This window comes from Myotis yumanensis, unplaced genomic scaffold (assembly GCF_028538775.1).
Source record: "Myotis yumanensis isolate MYYU_CA2020_CCGP unplaced genomic scaffold, mMyoYum1.0.hap1 SCAF_6, whole genome shotgun sequence".
In the NCBI taxonomy this organism is placed as follows: Eukaryota; Metazoa; Chordata; class Mammalia; order Chiroptera; family Vespertilionidae; genus Myotis; species Myotis yumanensis.
In genome coordinates, this window is record NW_027223757.1 from 34,094,243 (window position 1) to 34,113,107 (window position 18,865).

The 18,865-nt window shown below is 40.7% G+C and overlaps 1 protein-coding gene across 1 annotated transcript; it reads right to left on the reverse strand.

Moving 5' to 3' along the window:
• Positions 1-4,129: 4,129 nt before the first annotated feature.
• LOC139012832 (wee1-like protein kinase 2) lies at positions 4,130-17,767 on the reverse strand. Its single transcript, XM_070419084.1, has 2 exons — positions 17,510-17,767; positions 4,130-5,386 (listed from the first exon to the last, which is right to left on the reverse strand). Exons 1-2 carry the CDS (start codon positions 17,765-17,767, stop codon positions 4,130-4,132), a joined length of 1,515 nt encoding a protein of 504 aa, XP_070275185.1.
• Positions 17,768-18,865: the final 1,098 nt, after the last annotated feature.

Sequence of the window (18,865 nt, forward strand, 5' to 3'; positions counted from 1 at the left end):
CTGAGAAATGTGTTGTTAGGTGATTTCATCATTGTGCAAACGTCATAGAGTGTACCTACACAAACCTAGATAGTATAGCCTACTACACACCTAAGCTATTTAGTATTAGCCTCTTTTTTTTAAAAATTAATCTTTATTGTTGAGGTTATTACAGATATCCCTTTTTTTTCCTCCCATAGCTCCCCTCCACCCAGTTCCCACCCCACCCCAGGACCTCGCCACCCTATTGTGTGTCCATAGGTAATGCATACATGCATATAAGATCTTTGTCTAATCTTTTCCCGCACCCCCCACATCCCCTTCCCTCTGAGAATCGTCAGTTTGTTCTATTTCCATGTCCCTCATTCTATTCCATTCACCAGTTTATTCTGTTCATCAGATTTTTTATTCATTTGATTTTTAGATTCACTTGTTGATGGATATGCATTTGTTGGCACTTTGTTGTTCATAATTTTTTTATCTTTACCTTTTTCTTCTTCCTCTTCTTAAAGAATACTCTTCAGCATTTCATATAATACTGGTTTGGTGGTGATGAACTCCTTTAGCTTTTTCTTTTTTTTATGAAGCTCTTTATCTGACCTTCAGTTCTAAATGATAGCTTTGCTGGGTAGAGTAATCTTGGTTGTAGGTTCTTGCTATTCATCACATTGAATATTTCTTGCCACTCCCTTCTGGCTTGCATAGTTTCTGTTGAGAAATCAGCTGACAGTCATGTGGGCACTCCCTTGTAGGTAACTAACTGTTTTTCTCTTGCTGCTTTTAAGATTCTCTCTTTGTCTTTTCCTCTTGGCATTTTAATTATGACGTGTCTTTGGTGTGGTCCTCTTCGGATTCCTCGTTTGGGGTTCTTTGTGCATCCTGGACTTGTAAGTCTATTTCTTTCACCAGGTAAGGGAAGTTTTCTGTCATTATTTCTTCAAATAGGTTTTCACTATCTTGCTCTCTCTCTTCTTCTGGCACCCCCATAGTTCTGATGTTGATATGCTTGAAGTTGTCTCAGAGGCTCCTTACACTATCTTCATATTTTTAGATTCTTTTTTCTTTTTGCTCTTCTGGTTGGGTGTTTTTTTGCTTCCTTGTATTTCAAATTATTGATTTGATTCTCGGGATCCTCTAATCTACTGTTGAATCCCCGTATATTATTCTTTATTTTAGTCGGTGTATGCTTAATTTCTGACTGGTCCTTTTTCTTTTCTTTGGCATTCCCCCTAAGATCCTTGAAAGTCTCACTATTTTCCTCGGAGTTTTCTAGAAGATTTTTGAGTAACCTGATAACTGTGGTTTTGAACTCTATATCCAGTAGTTTGCTTTCTTCCATTTCTTTCATTTGTGACATATTTTTTTGTCTCTGAATTTTGGCTGCTTCCCTGTGTTTATTTTCATGTATTGGGTAGCTGCTAAGTCTCCTTGAGTTGATAGAGTGGCCTTGTGTAGTAGGTGTCCTATAGGGCCCAGTGGCTCAGCCTCCCCAATTACCTGAGGTGGACACTCTTGGTGCACCCATTTGTGGGATGTGTGCACAGTCTTGTTGTAGTTGAGCCTTGATTGCTGTTGGTGTCACTGGGAGGAATTGACCTCCAGGCCAATTGGTTGTGGGGACCAGCTGTGACTACAATTGGAGAACTGCTATGCAGGAGACACCCTTATGTGGCAGGACTTGCTTCAGTGGGTCTTTGGTACTCACTGAGTCTGACCCTTGAGTGTGTTACTTATGGATATGAAGAGTTGTAATCTGGTGTAGTCTCACACTGACCACTGGGCACACTGGCTCTTGGGTCTCCAGGGGGGTAAAAAGTCAGTCACTGCCTGGGGCCACCCAGCAGGAGCTACAGAGAATGTTTGTATCAGGTTTGGAAGTGCCCACATGAGGCCCAGCTATGAAGCAAGGCAGGCTGGTGCTGGTGCCAGTTTTAGTGCCTTTTATTGAAAGGTTTGGGGCTCCATGACCCAGCTGCATCTTGTTTTGACAGATTTTTAGCCTGAGAAAGGACAGACCATTCATATGGCAAAGCCGCTGTGCACAGCTTGGGTGGGGTTATAAATTGGATGGGGCAGGGTCTCGCGGAGCAAACAGAAATGGCTGCCCGTCAGCCCTGCACAGGGGAGGTCCCAGCAAGGGAACAATGACCACTGCGAGCACCTCCGTCTGGAAGAAAGCCGTCCCTGAGGTCCTGCCCCGATGCCAGACACTCTAGTTTCTCCCCGTGTGTGTCTGGGTCCCCCAGAGCCTCACCCGGCCCTGGAGCTCAGAGGAAGTGGGAGCTTATAAATTCAGTTCGTGGTGCAGGCCTTTTAAGAGGAGCAGCTGGGTCTCTAGCAGCCGTGAGTTTCTCAGCCCCGATCCACACTGGTTTTTACAGTTTCTCAGCCCGGATCCGCACTGGTTTTTACTGCCTGTAGGGACTTCTTTCCCAGCCCTGGGACCCTGGGCGGGGGGTCTGGTGTGGGGCTGGGACTCCTCGCTCCTCCAGGCGTCCTCCGCAGAGGCGATCTCCCTCCCCATTAAAAGAGCGGCACACGGGCTGCCGGACCAGCCCGTTCCGCGCCTCCGCACCTCCTACCAGGCTCAGTGTGCTTTCTTCTTCACCTCTCTGGTTGTAGGACTTCCACTCAGCCAGCTTTCCCGCGGTTCTGGCTGATAGCTGTTCTGTCTTTTAGTTGTAATTTTGATGTGGTGGTGGGAGGCGGCAGGTACAAGCGGTTACCTGAGCCGCCATCTTGGTTCTCTCCCATAGTAGCCTCTTGCTCCTGGGCTACCACCCTGTACAGCAAGCATGTCAAACTCACGGCCCACAACGAATATTTTTGCAGCCCAGCCAATATAACGGTATGAAGAAACGTTTTAATAAAAATTTCCTAGCTTAATTTTTACAATATCCTGTTATACGTAATTATTAATAACGAACTACAACGTTCGCTAATGACTGATTACTATAATCGTGTTGCATTCATTTCCGCAGGCGCACCATTTCTCTCCACTAATACTAGCCTCGAATATTTTAGCAGCCGGTTGCTGCGACATTAGTCTTGGACTAACTTGTTTGGTGTGCGCAACAGGAAATATTTCGCTTTCAGAGAACAAGAAAAATAGGTTTATTTGCATTATGCTTATTAATTTGTGCAGTTATTCAGTGTCTGGTAAGTTAATGTTCAAGAAAAAAATATTAATTTTTATTAAAATGTTCTCTTATTTTATGTTAACATTTACTCATTTATGTCAGCCCTTGGTATTCCGCATGTCGCTATTGAAATCAAGTGGTAGTAAATATAAACAAAAAATTGCTGACGAACATTGAAATTTCCAAGAAAAGTGGGAATTGGAGTATTTTTGCTGTGAAGTAAAAAAATAAAATAACCTGCTTGATATTTAATAATGCTATTAGTGTACCGAAATTATACATTGAAAATTGAAGCTTTTGTTTTTTTTGCAGCCCACATAAACTTAAACTTCGTTTATTTGGCCCGTGTTAGCCTTTGAGTTTGACATGCCTGCTGTACAGCATGTCACTGCACTGAGTACTGTAGGCAATTGTAACACAATGGTATTTGTGTATCTAAACAGATCTAAACAACACGAGATTAAATCATGTACAAGAGAGAGTGATGCAATCAAGAGATGTGGTAAATGAGCTATATGAGGCTGCTGCTGGTGTAACACAACTACTGTTTTACAGCGAACTTTTTTTCTAAGTAGAACTAATACGCTCTAAAATAATGATAAAACTATACTGTGGTATAGTAAATACCATGTGGTCATTTATTATGATTATCAAGTATTATGCACTGTATATAATAATTGTATGTGCTATACATTTGCTGGGGTCCAACCCCAGCGGGTCCAGGGGTCCCCAAAGGTGTGGACGGAGTCGGCGATTAAGGAATGACATGGAGACAGCGTTCAGTTGATCAGCAGCCTAGCCAGGATCTCTAGCCAGGAACTCCAGCCAAGTTCTGGTCAGGATCTCCAGCGAAGTTCTGGCTAGGATCTCCAGCCAAGTTCTGGTCAGGATCTCCAGCGAAGTTCTGGTTAGGTTCTCCAGCGAAGTTCTGTAGCCAGGTTCTGTCCAGGATCTTTTGCCATGTTCTCTCCCTAGGTTCTCTCTCTAGGTTCTGTGTCCAGGTTCTGTCCCTAGGTTCTGTGTCTAGGTTCTGTATCTCCCTCTTCCACTTTGGGTTCACTTATTGATGTTGCAAGACCCAAGTCTCCAATTTTGTATATCACATTGGTCGAGAGAAACCAATCAGCATCATTTTCAATGTCTTCTTGGACTATAGGAGAGTCCCTTTGTATCTGATGACAAATGAAGATGTTACTCGGTTTGATGTCCAGGTGCACCATGCCAGCGTTGTGGATGTACTTGAGCCCAAGAGAGATCTGCAGAAGGATGTCTTTGAGTTTTGGCTCTTCAAAGTGATTGCCAGACTTCGTGTTTTCAGATATAGCAGCCTGTAAGCTCCCACCATTGCAGTATTCATTCTGAATGATCATGTGGTCATCTTCTACCCATGCAGAATAGTAACGGACCACATGAGGGTGATGACCAAGTACCGCATGAGCATAAACTTCATGCAAAATCGAATTCTCATTTGATAATTCTGCAAAAGAGTCCGTGGAGCGTTTTATTGCATAGACACATCCATCCAGCCTCTTAATGCACTTGTAGAGTGTGCCAAATTCCCCAACTCCAATCTTTTCTACCTCCATGAATTCTTTTTCATAACGGGAAGTCATGTTGGTTTCTCGTAGAACATATCTCTTGGCAGGCAGCCCTTGTTCTACTTTGCCTTCCCCGGGATCAGCTTCCTCGGGATCTCCTCGGATTTTCCTCTTGCCACTGGATTGATGGAACTCTTTTCTATAGGACTCTGGGGTGAAGGGATTAATATTAACCAGAGCTAATGAGGTCATTTCATCTGTTACGGAGACAGGTGTGAGCCTAAAATGCTTAGAGCCTCGGGAGGGCAGCTTCCCTGTTGAAGAAATCATGGACTGGCTTGGCTGGCCTTTGGGAGTGACAGGACTCTGGCAGTACAGCAGCTTGCTTCTGTCATCTGGCTGGGCTGGTGTTGTAGGACACTTGGGTGGTTCTGATACCAGGGTCCCAAAACCAGGCTCTGGACTCACTTTGGCTTTTTCCTGAAATGTGTGGAGTCTGCGTGCGTCCCTCAGGGGTATCCTGGGTGGTGTAAACAGGGCCTCTGAATCCTTGGATTCAGACTGCTCTGGGGTGAGGGTCTGGGCCTCCCAACCCTCCGGTGCTTCCTTCTGCTCTTTGTTCTCACTCTCTTCCTCACAACAGGAGAAGTTTAATTTCTGCTTCAGTTCTCTGTTAATACTGTTGTCATCCAGCTCAGCCAAAGAACCTTCCACGGTAGGCGAGAAGGCCTGTCAGAGGGGCACAGTATCGAGATGCAGAAGTCGGGAGAGAACCGAGGCCAGCCAGTTCCGCAGTCCTAGCCTGCCTTTCCCTCTGCTCACTCATCGCCGCATGAGGCACACTCTTCATTTTCTCCCTTAAGGACCACCCCCAGCATACATTTATACAACTGGCTACATAGTAGGTTTGTTTACACCATCATCACCACAAAAACAGAATTCATTGGGCTGCAATGTCAATAGAAGGCTACGCTGTCACTAGGCCATAGGAATTTTTCAGCTCCACTGTAATCTTATGGAACCACCACTGTATGTGCAGTCTGTCATTGCCAGAAATGTCGCTATGCATTGCATGACTACACTCGCTTGTAAAGTAAGCATTTTCAGTGGACCCATTTCTTGACTTCTTTGAGCAGAATTCCCGAAGAACTCTGAGGGAAGCTGCGGAGGGACTACAGAAGGCCCTACCTGTAGCAGGCGATTCCATGTGAGTTATTGTATTTTCCTCCCAGCAAACTGCTTTCATGAGGGAAGTGGGGTTATATTTCTTTATTAATGTCAATTTTAAATAACCTTTAGGTTTTCACATGATTAGGCAAATGCTACCAGTATAACCCCACATTTTGATTTCCTTATAACTATTTTTTTTAAATCTATGTTTTTTCCAAATATCTTACAAGCCAGAGCTATTTAATATAAGTAGGCAATTTGCCCCCCTCCTTTGAACAGCTCTTCATCTGAGGCTTAGCTGGGAGATGTCAAAGTAACCAGCAATTTAAAAAATTTGCATTAGCTTTTTTAAAATCCCACCTTTCTCATAGAAAGTCCACACAGAGTAATGAGCTTTTTTGGGTTCTCTCTCACTCACCCCCCCGCCCCCTGTGTGCTAATTAAAAATCTTGTTAGAACCAATATATTTTCCTCTAATTTTGAAAAAAAAATTAAAAAATTTATAGCAATTATAATCCCACAATGATTATTATTGTCATCATGATTACAAAATGTGAAACACTAGAACAGCAGGAGGCAGGGCTCTGTCTGGTGCAGCAGTTAGAGCTCTGGAATCGAATAAACAGTTTTGGGTCCAGGCTCTGTGAGGTAAGGATTAGAATCATTTCAATGACGGGATAGATAGCAAAGCCTGAAGAGGTGATTTTACCTACATCACACTGCAACTAAGTAGTCTGGTAACTGAGTGTCAAAGTGTCCTTTCCCTTGCAGAAAAGAACTCTATAACTTCACAGACATCAAATTCAAATTGTGTTCTCACTATGCAGAGCGTGATTCAGGGTTATGTCTAGGCCAGAGCCTGGCTACACTGGCTGCTAGCCCCCGGGAGCCACTGCATCCTCTAGGAAAAAAAAAAAAATCACAGACCTTTAGATCATGCCTATGTTGAAGGACACCTTTACAAGTTGGCTTTGTGTGTATTTAGAAAGGACCCAGAAAGATACTCTTACAAAATTTTTCAGTACTTCTGTATTTGCCTAACCTTTATAAAAATGAGTTATTTTCCTTATTTTATGGGAAAAAAAGGAAAAGAAATTAATGTGAAACAAAAAGAAAGCTCTAGACTTTGAGACTTTATAACAGCACTAGTTTATTACATGGCCACGTAGTTCTGCATAAAGTGGGAGCTATGTTAATAAAAACACTACACATTGCTAACTCCTATTTTTTCCGTAACATTTTTAATGAGAAAAGCTATACATGCTTGTTGCAATTTTTAAAAACGGGACAGGAGAATATAAATTCATTGAAATAAAATTCTCTTGAACTATTTCTTCTTTTAGAAATTCCTGTATCCTCTGTGAGCAGGTTGTGATGTATCTTTCTGAACTTTTCATTTATTCATTTGTCTGCTCACACACAGTTAGGTATGTGAGATTTACAAATGGAATGGTTGTGGATCACTGTCAACACTTGACATGATAGCAGTTTAAGCAATTATCGGTACACCATGAGTCCATCATCAAGTACACTGACACCAGGATAAATCTGCAAATTCCAAAAAATAAGTACAATACTAGAGTTATCTTATCAAAACTTAAATCGAGGGCAGTAAATGAATAGATTCTGACTTAGTGACGTGTTCTAACAACAATTTCTACAGTTGGCTATTCAGGAGGAAGCCCAATGCATTGTGTCCCTTGATTGTGCAAAGATCTCCAGCCATTTTCTTAAAAGGAAGTAGGAATGTGTGCTAATTCCATATCACAAAGAGCAGAACTAAAAGGTTGAACTACCTCTGTATCATGTTTCCCTATTTGTAAGCACAGTGCCATATGTAAAATGCCAGTTGTGCCTGTTAGGTTGGATCAAATGAAAATGTTTATCATCATTACGTGTAAGCTTTAATATCTCTACTATTTGTTCATTGTTCTCATTGCTGTTCACACAAAACCCCCAAGTTCAACCAGGCTAGCCTCCCCATCTTCCCTCTTTCCCCAGGCAGCCACATCTGCACTGAGCACATCTGGCATCTAGTGCCCTGACAGGACCTGGAAGTGTCTGTCTCAGGACACCAGTGTCCCAGCTTTTCACTGAGGAATTGATGCTTCTTTGGCTGACCCCATATCTTCTCTATTAAAGAACATTTGGAAGCAGGCTTTACAGTGTGTAACTTGCCTGCTTGGCAATTTTGTTTCTTTCTTAGCCAAGAAGAAACAAGGGGCTCATCAAACTAAATTTGAACCTTCAGTTCCACTTGAAAAATCATGGTGGTTGGTGTAAGAATCAGCAAAGTCTTTGAAGTTCTCTGGCATGAGAGGCAAATTATAATTAGGTTCTTAACTGAAATGTGAGTTTCCTTTTGACTTGTTTGGTATCCTGGGCACAGAGTTCCACAACCAGCATCATGGGTATTTTTGTATTAAAATTGTACATTAGTTTTCATCTTTCTCTCACTAGGTATGGTTCATCTTTTATTTGAAAAATGAGCTCCCTTCCCCCACCCCCCCAAAAAACAAATCTAGTCTTGAGTCATATAAATTCAAGTTGCACAAAAATTAAGTGACTATCAGGGAGAAAAAGCATTTTATTACCCTCAGATTCTGTTTTTATATCCAGTAGAACACCAGCAATGGAGATCTTGTGATCAAATATGATAGAAGTTCACTAAAAACCTAAATCTTCTTTAATTATCATCAGTTCATAGAAATGGATATTCAATTAATCATCATGTATTTATTGAGTGCCTCTGCATTGAAAGGTTATAAAGTACTGCTGCTGGACTCTATAGTGATGGCTACAGTGCTTCCAGAAACCTGGAAGGGAGTGACATTCTTATTGCATTAGATGCGGGTGGAGTTGTAGTGGATCACTCCTTAATGAGAGTCAGCCAACCGCCTCCCCACATCTCAGCCCCACTCCTGCCCTTGGCCATTGGCCTCACATACTAAGACACTGATTTCCTGTTACACTCACAGGAAAATAGAATGATGAGGTGCTCATGAACTTTTAAGTTGAAAAATTCATCACCGTATTGAAATTCATGCAGTACAACATAGTGAGTGATCGATGACTACAATAAGTGATTAGTATTCTTTACTTCTGTGAGGTTACGAAAAGCTGTAAGTTAAATAAGAGCATGTGTGGAAAGAAATGCCCTTTCCTGTAATTGTCCTGCGGTCTTTTGATACCTTTCTGCCCTTTACTAGGCCCTGGTTGAGTTGGCCCAGGCTAACTTATCTGTGTGAATTTTCTTCCCGGGCACAATCCTCTATACAAAGATAAGCAACATTTTCATGGAAAGGGCCAGATAGTTTAGATTTTGTGAATGTATTAGATTCTGAGGCTGACATAATAAAATACCACAAAACAATTTCTTTCTGTTGGTGGTTTAAAACAACAGAAATTGATTCTCTCGCCGTTTTGGAGGCTCTGAGGGAGAAATTGTTCCATGCCTCTTTCGAGCCTGGTGGTTGCTGGTAATTCTTGCTGTGCCTTGGCCAGTAGATACTTCACTCTAATTTCAGCCTTTGTCTCCACATGAATTCCTTCCTTCTGTGTATCTGTGTGATCTCTCCTTTTCGTACAAGGACACCAGCCATTGAATTTAGGGCCTACCTTAATTTAGTATAACATTATCTTAACTTCACCTACCAAGATCCTATTTCCAAACAAGGTCACATTCTGAGGTTCTGGGTGGATATGAATTTTGGGAAGATACTACTCAACACACTACAGAGGACCATATGGTCACTCTGTTGCAATTAAACTCTGTTGTAGCACAAAAGCAGCCACAGACATTACATAAATGAGTGAGTGGGCTGTGTTCCAATAAAATTTTATTTATGGACACTGGCATTTGAATTATATATAATTTTACATGTCATGAATTATTGTTCTTCTTTTGATTTTTATTCAACAATTTAAAAGACTAGTGTTACTTAGTGGGCCGTACAAAAACAGGCGGGTGGTGGGGGACAGCCAGATTTGACCCATGAGCCGTAGTCTGCCAACGTCTGATATATAGTGTTGATGGGCAGAGGTAACTACAGGGAACTTTTTCTTCCTTCTGCTCATAAAAAAAGAGCCAGATTCTGAGAAAACCTGTTTATGATTTGCATCAAGCAATTGTTAGATAGCTTCATGTTTCAGCAGAGAGGAAGCCAGACTGATCAGCAATGATGCCTGTTTGGCAGCATCATTCTTGGTGTGCTTGCCAAAATTTTGGTGAGGATTTTGCTGTCAAGATTAAGAGGTGATGCAGGCTTAAATGAAGAACATGACCTGGAGTCCTTACGTTGAAGGATTAGAACATTTTCCTCAGGGGGTCATAGTATTCCCTGCGCCAAATGTTTCAGTATACTTTTGAGGTGATTTTAAATTAAAGGCATTTTGTGACTCAATACGACATGGGGTTCTGGTAAGATACTTTCAATCCCTAGATACTCTTTCAAAGCCAGATATTAAATAATACTCTGCATATCTGAACAAAGTTTATCTTCTAATGCTAAGAGTTGCTAAGTCATCCAGGGGCAAAATAAATCTAAACTCTCTGGCTTGTTATGCATATTGTTTCTAATGAAATGTATGTAATATACATTTTTGAGGTTATTGTTAAGGATTGTGATTATATATTTGTTTCTTTCTAATTACAAAAAATCATGGTCTTTGTAGAAAATTAAAACAATGCCAAAATGAATAACATAAAGGTAAAAGTTTCTCATGATCTCAATTCCCAGAGATAATTTCTGAGGAGATTTGGAATTTATTTAAAAAACAAATTCCTACCCCATGTAATTGCGAGAGCAAATGAAAAAGTACACTGAACAGATATTTTACATATTTGAAAGACATTTTGGGACAAAGTTCATGAACATAAAGAGCAAAGTATGATCAGATATAAATACCTAACATGCATTAAACTCATGCCATACTGGAAACAGGATATGAAAAAGTCATATTTTCTGATCTTAAGGGATATAGCTTTTGTTTTGTTTTTGTTTCCAATAAGCACAGAATGATCCAGTATTAATAACAACTTACATATGTATATAGTAAAATCCTGTTATTCGGAAACTTAGGATGTCTTGGGTTTGGCAATGGATATTTTCTACTATACAGAGACTCATTAGATATTCTACCTTCTTTGGTGACATCAACATTTTAATGGGGTTTTTCCATTCATGACACGTATTAGTTCATGTTTTACCTGGCTGGGATTTGAGAAAAATCTTGTGAGCTCCCTATGATTTAGGAAAGAGTTGATGGCCAGGTTCTCAGGTGGATTTCAGTAATGACTGGTGTGCTTTGTGCACATAGCAGCCCAGAACAGAACGGCTGAATTATCACCACACTGAGATGACAGAAATCTTATGTACAGAAGTGGATAGATAATCCTCCACTTATACACAAAAGTGGATAGATAATCTTAACACTCACGATATGCCTGCAAGATGCCAACATGCTTTATTACTAGTGTCCTAGGGGTAGTATGGGTGTTGGAGCCAGACAGATTTGGCCATGAATCCTAACTTTATTCTCATTATTGATGGGGCCTTAAGTTACTTAAACTGAGTTTTTACCTGCAAAATGGGAAGAAATTATACTACTTCGTAGTAGTGTTGTAAAGGTTAGTGGTAATTGTGTGTAAAGCACTGAGTCAGTGTCTCACATTTAGAAGAAGTTCAAAAATGGTATCTTTTTTATTGCTACTATTTGAGAGCTCTTTAGATGACCCAATCCAAGCTTCTTGTTTAACAGAAGAAAAAATTGGATTCAGGTGCCTTATTGCTCTTACATTACTAAGGTAATTGGCGGAAGAATAATTTTGACACTCTGATCCTTACTCCAGTCTTCTTTCTATCATTCTCTCATTTATTTATTCATCCATTCTTTATTCATCATTTATTATGTAGCCATTCAGTTCCAGGTATTTTGCTGAACCTGGAGAATAAAATACAGACTATCTTGAGAAGTTTACAGTCTAATGGGAAACAAATGCATAAACATATAAATTATTGTTCAGTTTCTTAGATGCTGTAATGAAATTGTTTTATATATACTTATAAAAATGGTTGAACTAGTGGTTTAACTCAGCTTTGGGGAACCATTGAGGCTTTATAGAGGCATCATATGTGAGTCTAGCCTTGAAGTATGTACTGAAGATTGCAAGGCAGATATGTGTGTGTGTGTGTGTGTGTGTATGATTGGAAGGGGGATGGTGGTGAGAAGTGGTATTTAGATCAGAGAAACAGCCTGAGCAAAAGTTCTGAAGGTGTTAAAGAGTGTGGCATATTCATGGCAGCTTGGATAGTTAAATGTGGTTTGGGTAGTGGAAAGAGGTGAGACCAGAGGATGCCACACAAAAGAGTTAGTAAGGTAGCACTTCTTTTTCTGAAATGTTGCCATGTGTTGTGTGGTGGCTGGAGTACTAATGGGCATTAGTGTGCATATGGAGATAAATTAGTTCTTGTGAACTGATTTTAGAAAACTGCCTATCGTTTATATCATTGTTTTGGTATAAAATATGGTCCAACTTCAAAATAACAGGACCAAAATAAACATTTGGGACCAAATTGTATAAAAAACTCTACATAATGGTTGACTTACACATAGTAGGCACTGAATAAATACTGGTTAAATATTTTTATATAGTGGTCTCAGTTATTCTAGAGTTACTTTAGATATAAAATGATAATTTACCCAATTCCATAGAGTGCAATAAAAGTTTACTGACCTGTATTACAATTATACATCTCTGGTCATTAATTCACCATTACAATCTGATTAATGTTGTTTGGCTCATTTCCCTGGGACTTAGTTCATATAAGTTTGATTTTGATGGTTGCTAATTGGGCAAGGAAAATAGTCTACTGTCATAACTCTGTGTCTTTATTTAATTACACCGTACGTTCAAGTCTAGTTGAAATTATATCTCTAGTGCTAAGTATTTTACTATCTTTATGCATACCTTATTTGAATAAATACTCCCTGTTTTTAAATTATCTCATCCTTGGAAAACAATATCTGTTTTCAGGCTATTACTTTAGGCCTGATATGCTAACATAACCATATTTTCACATTCCTTCATATTTTGTTGATTAGGTGATTTGAGATTTTTCTTCTTAGTTTGTCATGGAGTTATCATAGGGGCATGTTTTGTTGCATTAAATTGACTCAGAAAATCTTATAACTCTGTGGTAACTTTCTGAATATGATCTTATTGTACAAAGTCTAGGTTTGGTTTTGTTGGAAAAGATTTCTTACTTCTATTCTCTTATGGTATCAGTTAGAACCACCCACATTCAGAAACAAGGAAATTGTGACAGGCTGGAGGGGCTGCTCAGAAGTTGGCCATGTTAGGGGCGTGGGCAAGGAAGGTGGAGAAAGGTGTCATTTTGAGAGTTTAGTTGAAGAGAAATGGCAATTAAATGGACCTCTGATAAAATTTCTGCCATTAGCTTTTAAAAACGTAACCAAACTGCTCTTTACTTCCTGGTTCATCTTTAGGGACTCTAAGTCTTACAGGATTTGCTTTATTCCTTGGTTCCATTAGTCAAGTAACTTTTTCAGATAAAATGATAACTGCACACAAAGACCGTGTTTTGAAGCCTTAGAGGTCCTCTGAGCATAGAAGTACCTATTCCCTAAACAAGTCACTGAAGAGATGTTTCTGGAAATTTCTGTAGTGATGGCAACCATTTTAGGCCAAGGCATCGGTGAGCTTATTCTACATAACAAACCACTCTAAAATGTACTGACTTCAGGAAATAACATTTATTGTTTCTCATGTCGCTGTGGGCTGGCTTGGTTGAGGCTGGTTGGTTGAGGATGGCCATACCCACTCCCTTGTCTGGGGCCTCATGGTGTGACTTGGATGACCTAGGTGTCTGGAGACTTTCTCTACGCGGCATCATCCAGCAGGCTTGTCTGGGCTTATTCACAATGTCCAGCGGGAAGAGAGGGTGTGTTCCAATGTGCAAGCCTTTTTCAAGTCTCTGCTTGTGTCATATTTTCTAATATTGTATTGGCCAAAGCAAATCATATAGCAAAGCCCAGGTTTAAGGGTGAAAATATAAACTCTACCTCCTGATGGGAGGAGCAGCAGAGGGGCTTGTAGCTGGAGCTTAGAGAAATCTGTGGTCATTTTGAAACCGATCCCAGTGACTGTAGAAATTTTTCTTTGTATTCAGTTAAAGGTTATAGCAGTGAGCTATGGCTAGTTATGGCTTCAAAAAATCACCTACTTACATAAAGTATTTACTACATGCTAAGTTTTTTTTTTAAGAAAACCTATCAATTTAGAAGATTGAATATAAGAAGGGAAATACGAAAGTCCACTAGCATTGCTTCACATTTTACAAAACATGTTCACATAGACTGCTTAAAAAAATTTTTTTTAAATAATTTTTTTTGAGAGAGGAAAGGAGGGGAAGAGAGAGTGAAATGTCAATGTGAGAGGGAAACATGGATTGGCTGCCTCCTGCACAGCCTCTACTGGGGATCAAGCCCAAAATCCAGGCATGTGGCCTGACCAGGAATTGAACTGGCAACCTTTCCATGCTCGGAATGACGCCCAACCAACTGAGTCACACTGGCCAGGGCTAGATTGCTTAAAAAAAAAATCTTTAAAGCCTCTTTGTGAGATAGGAATTAGATCATCATCTCATTTCATGGATGAGTAAACTGGCGCGTTAAGAATCTTACTTGAAATCGCTTACCTAATTCTTTTCATGGTAAAACGTGTACCCACGCCTCCATGCTGCACCCAGGGGTCTCGGGGTGCTCCATTGGTCACTTAATGCAGCAAAGGGAAATAAAGGAATTATTAGAGCTCTCATACTTTTTTTTTTAGCCACACCACTTATACATCATGCTCTCATTCAGTGAAAGGCCTGCAGATTTGTAGTTTTGTTTGAAGAAAAATGTCTATATAAATGATACTCTCATTAAGAACTTCGTGAATTCTTTTTCTCTTTGCCTTTCTTTTTCTGGAGTTTGTTAATACCTATATTCAGTTGTTTTCACATCATGCTTTCATGTTTACTGAATTGCACAAGAATTGCTGAATTTTGCAATTTTTTCTGGATTCTAAATATTAACAATTTCTGCATCCATTTTCCTTCAAGAAACTGGTTGGTCATTCTTATATTTATTATTTTACACTGTACAGAACTTGTAGACTTTTCATGGGCCCAATATATAGCACCAAGGAGAGGTAGATTCTCAAAGATTTATTCAGTGAGAGATTAACATTCCTTAAACCTGTACTTTCACACAATGACTGGAGAATCCCTGTCCTTTGTCATCTATGTTCATTGAGATCATCTCATTCATGGGCTAGTGACCCTGGGCACAGGAGCAGTGTGCAGCCAGTATCTAATGCATTCCTCAGCTCAGTGGTTCACCTTGGTGGAAAGATCCAAAGAAGCTATGACTGGTAGATCCCCTTGAAGCATCTGGGATATTGGTTGACCTTGAGCTAGTTGTTTAAAATTTCTTAGTTAACTTACCTTACATACTTGGTGGGAGGTTCAAATGATGTAATCTAGGGGAAAAATCATTTGTAAAAATTTAAAAGCTATAGAAACATGAACTACTAATATAAACTTACTTTAACAAAGTACCAGTAAGAGGGCCCAACATAATTATTTTAAATTCTTAATTATCAGGTTTATAAAAATTCGAGGATTTTTGAAATCACTCTCTGTACCGTTCCAATATTGTTAGGCTCAACAAGACAGGAGAAATATCAGAGTCTGGGAGCAATCATCACTGTTCTTGACTGCACGAAGCCAGGAAATTAGTCTAGTGGTGAAATTTTTATGGTTAACCTCTCGTCCCCATTACGGTGTCTTACCCCCAAAGAGGATGGAGAGGGCCTACAGAATCTCCTCAGGGGTCCAGTCAAGAGGCAATTAACATTCCTACCTGATCATTCTCTGGTTGCTCCTTTCACACGGCATAGTACATAGACCCCCTCCTCACCCTTAATCTGGATTCTTTTAGTGAGTCCCAATTATATTCATGGCCCTGGCTTTCAGGCTGAGGTAACCTTTATGGCCAATTTATGAGCTATTTTCAAAGAAATTTCCTAGTGTGTTACAGGGATTTTATTTACTTTCACAAGACCTCATCAATGCATTCATTATAAAGAACCATATTGGTTTGCTTTTCTACTCTTTCCTCCATGCTGCCACCTCTACAGGAAATTACTCTGCAGGCAGAGACTTCACACAGAGAAAAGATGTCTTCTTATTCAGTAGAAGCAATTTCTGTCTTATGTGTTACTTTGACTGTCATAACATTCTCAGGCATGAACTTCACTCTCTTGATTAATATTTATAACCTCCTTTTTAGGCATCTGTAATGTCAGTGCCTGTGGGGGTGGGAAGCTCAGTACATGGCAGGCAGGAGAGTTGATAAAGTCTGTAAATACATAAAGAGACCGGGGTCGTAGAGAGGTCTCACTGTCAAAGGAAGCCCTGGGACTAATTCTAGCTACTCCAACGAGTCCTACTCAGAAGTGGCAAGACGCACTGGACATAGGGCAGAGACCCTGGCCCCTTGCTGCTGTGTCTACTTGCTGCTGATTGGCTGTGTGACTTTGGGCAATCCCCTGATGTTTGATACCTGTATTTCCCTGACTGAACCAACCGAGTGACTGCTACATGGGCTTGTGATAAGTAGGACAAATGGCAGTCTGCAAAGCTGCCTTCAAGCCATTCTCCTGCTCTCAGAAAGGTAAGACTAGAATATTTTTCTCCCTCCAGAAAGAAAAGACTTCCAGGAGCAGTGTAGAGTTAAAGGCACTGGAAAGGCATCTCTCTGTACTGACTACTCCTGGAATGACATTACAATACGATGTACCTCTAGTAGATCATGATACAAGATCTGGGCAGATTCGAAGATTAAAGGAAAAGAAAGGCTGGGATGTCTAGGTATTTGGATTGAAAACTGCTCATGGGCCATTTGCATAAGCTTTTCTGATCTTTGTCTTAAGTTAGTGGGTAATTTTTTTAAAAAAATAATTTTCTCTTCATTAAGTTACAATGTGTGTGTGTGTTCGTCCCCCCCCCCCCCCCCCCCCCATTTATGGTGTTAACAGAAGCTAAGAATCAGGGAAGGGTTCTTATTTGTGTTGTTGTCTTAAGTATGAGTCTGAGTTAACCAAATGAGCAGAGTAGGAAGAAGAATACTCCTGGCAGTGGAAAAGCATATGCAGAACTCTGGGGGTTGAGGGAGCAAAGGACTTGAGAAACTGAAAGGCTATGAATCAGGCTGGAGTATCCATAGAGCTGAATTTGGGGGGAACCAGAACATGACAAGGCACATCTTCAGCTAAGAAGGATGGAGCTCCAACCATGGTTTGGGGATGGAGAAAGGCAAAACTATTTGGAGGCAGTGTTATATGCAGGAGAAATGAAATCAGAGAAGGAGACTCTCAGAGGTGAAAAGCTGTCCTGGAACATAAGGAAGCCTAAGGAGAAAGATTTTGAAGATTAGCTTGTAAATGAAGTGAGGGTATTATAGACCTGCTTTCTTTGATGCCAGCTACAAAATCCAGGAGCTTAATGGGGTCCTGTGGGACTCTGTGGGATTAAACAAGCCTTTTGAAAGGCCCATCATAAAGGAGAGTGGACAAATTCCTGCCAATCCCATTGTCCTTTATAATGAAAGCACCTGCATTTTCTCCTGAGAGGCTGCGACGGCCCCTGTGAGGCTGCAACGGCCCCAGCGAGGCTGTGACAGCCCCAGCGAGGCTGAGATGGCCCCAGAGAGGTTGAGATGGCCCCTGTGAGGCTGAGACGGCCCCTGAGAGGTTGAAACAGCCCCTGTGACGTTGAAACGGCCCCTGTGAGGCTGGGACAGCCCCTGTGAGGCTGGGATGGCCCCTGAGAGGCTGCACTGGCCCCTGGGAAGCTGAGAAAAATACCACATGATCTCACTCATTTATGGATAATAAAGACCATTATAAACTGATGAACAAAAATAGATACAGAGGCAGAGCAGCATTGAACAGACTGTCAAACTACAGTGGGAAGCCTGGGGAGGGTTGGTGGGGGGGGTGTAAGAGATCAACCGAAGGACTTGTATGCATGCATATAAGAATAACCAATGGACACAAGACACTGGGGGGTAGGGGAGGCCGGGGGAATGTCAAGGGGGGGGAAAAAGGAGACATATGTAACACTCTGTATAATACTTTAAGAAATAAAACAAAATTAAATTTAAAAAAAAAAATAAATAAAAGTGAGATCTTGCTGTAATGGATATGGTCCAGTATTAGATGAGAAGGGGAATAAAACCACATTCATTTAAAATCTGACAGAGGACCAGGGAGAATAAAACCGTCTTGGTCTAATGACAGGACTAAATTGGGTTCTGTTTCAAGTTGCCATTCAGTTTCTAAGTTCTTTAGAAGGAAGATAAAACAACCTCAAAAAGAATGATGTGTATAACGGATTAATTTCCAGAGCATTCACAGGTGCCATTTATGTTGCAAGTCTTCCTTCCTGAATTGTTTTCAATTTTCAATTGGGGGGTTATTTTAAAGTAAATAGATGAACCTGTTGAAAGTCCACTTTCCTTCTACTAGGGAAAAAGAAGAGAGGAGAACAGCTGTGACTGGCTTGGCTCAGTGGATTGAGCGTCGGCTTGCGGACTGAAGTTTGGTGAGAGAGAGAGAGAGAGAGAGAGAGAGATGAGGGGGAGAAGAAGATGAGGGGGAGAGGAAGGATTAGGGGGAGAGGATCAATAGGATGACGTGATTGAGTTTGAGAATAAAGAAAAGGGTGGAATGAAAATGAACTTCAAGGTCTTGCATTTGGATGACTTTGAAAATATTAGTATCATTTATGAAAACAGGAAAATCAATTTTGGAGGGAAAAAAAGTCACTCAGCTTTAGACATTTTAGCTTGAGGAATGCACTGGAATATATGGGTGTGGGGAGGCAGGGGTTAAGCACTTTGTTAAAAGTTCAGAACTGGAGCTTAGGAGAGAGGTCATAGGTTAGGAAGTAAGTACAGATAAAATAG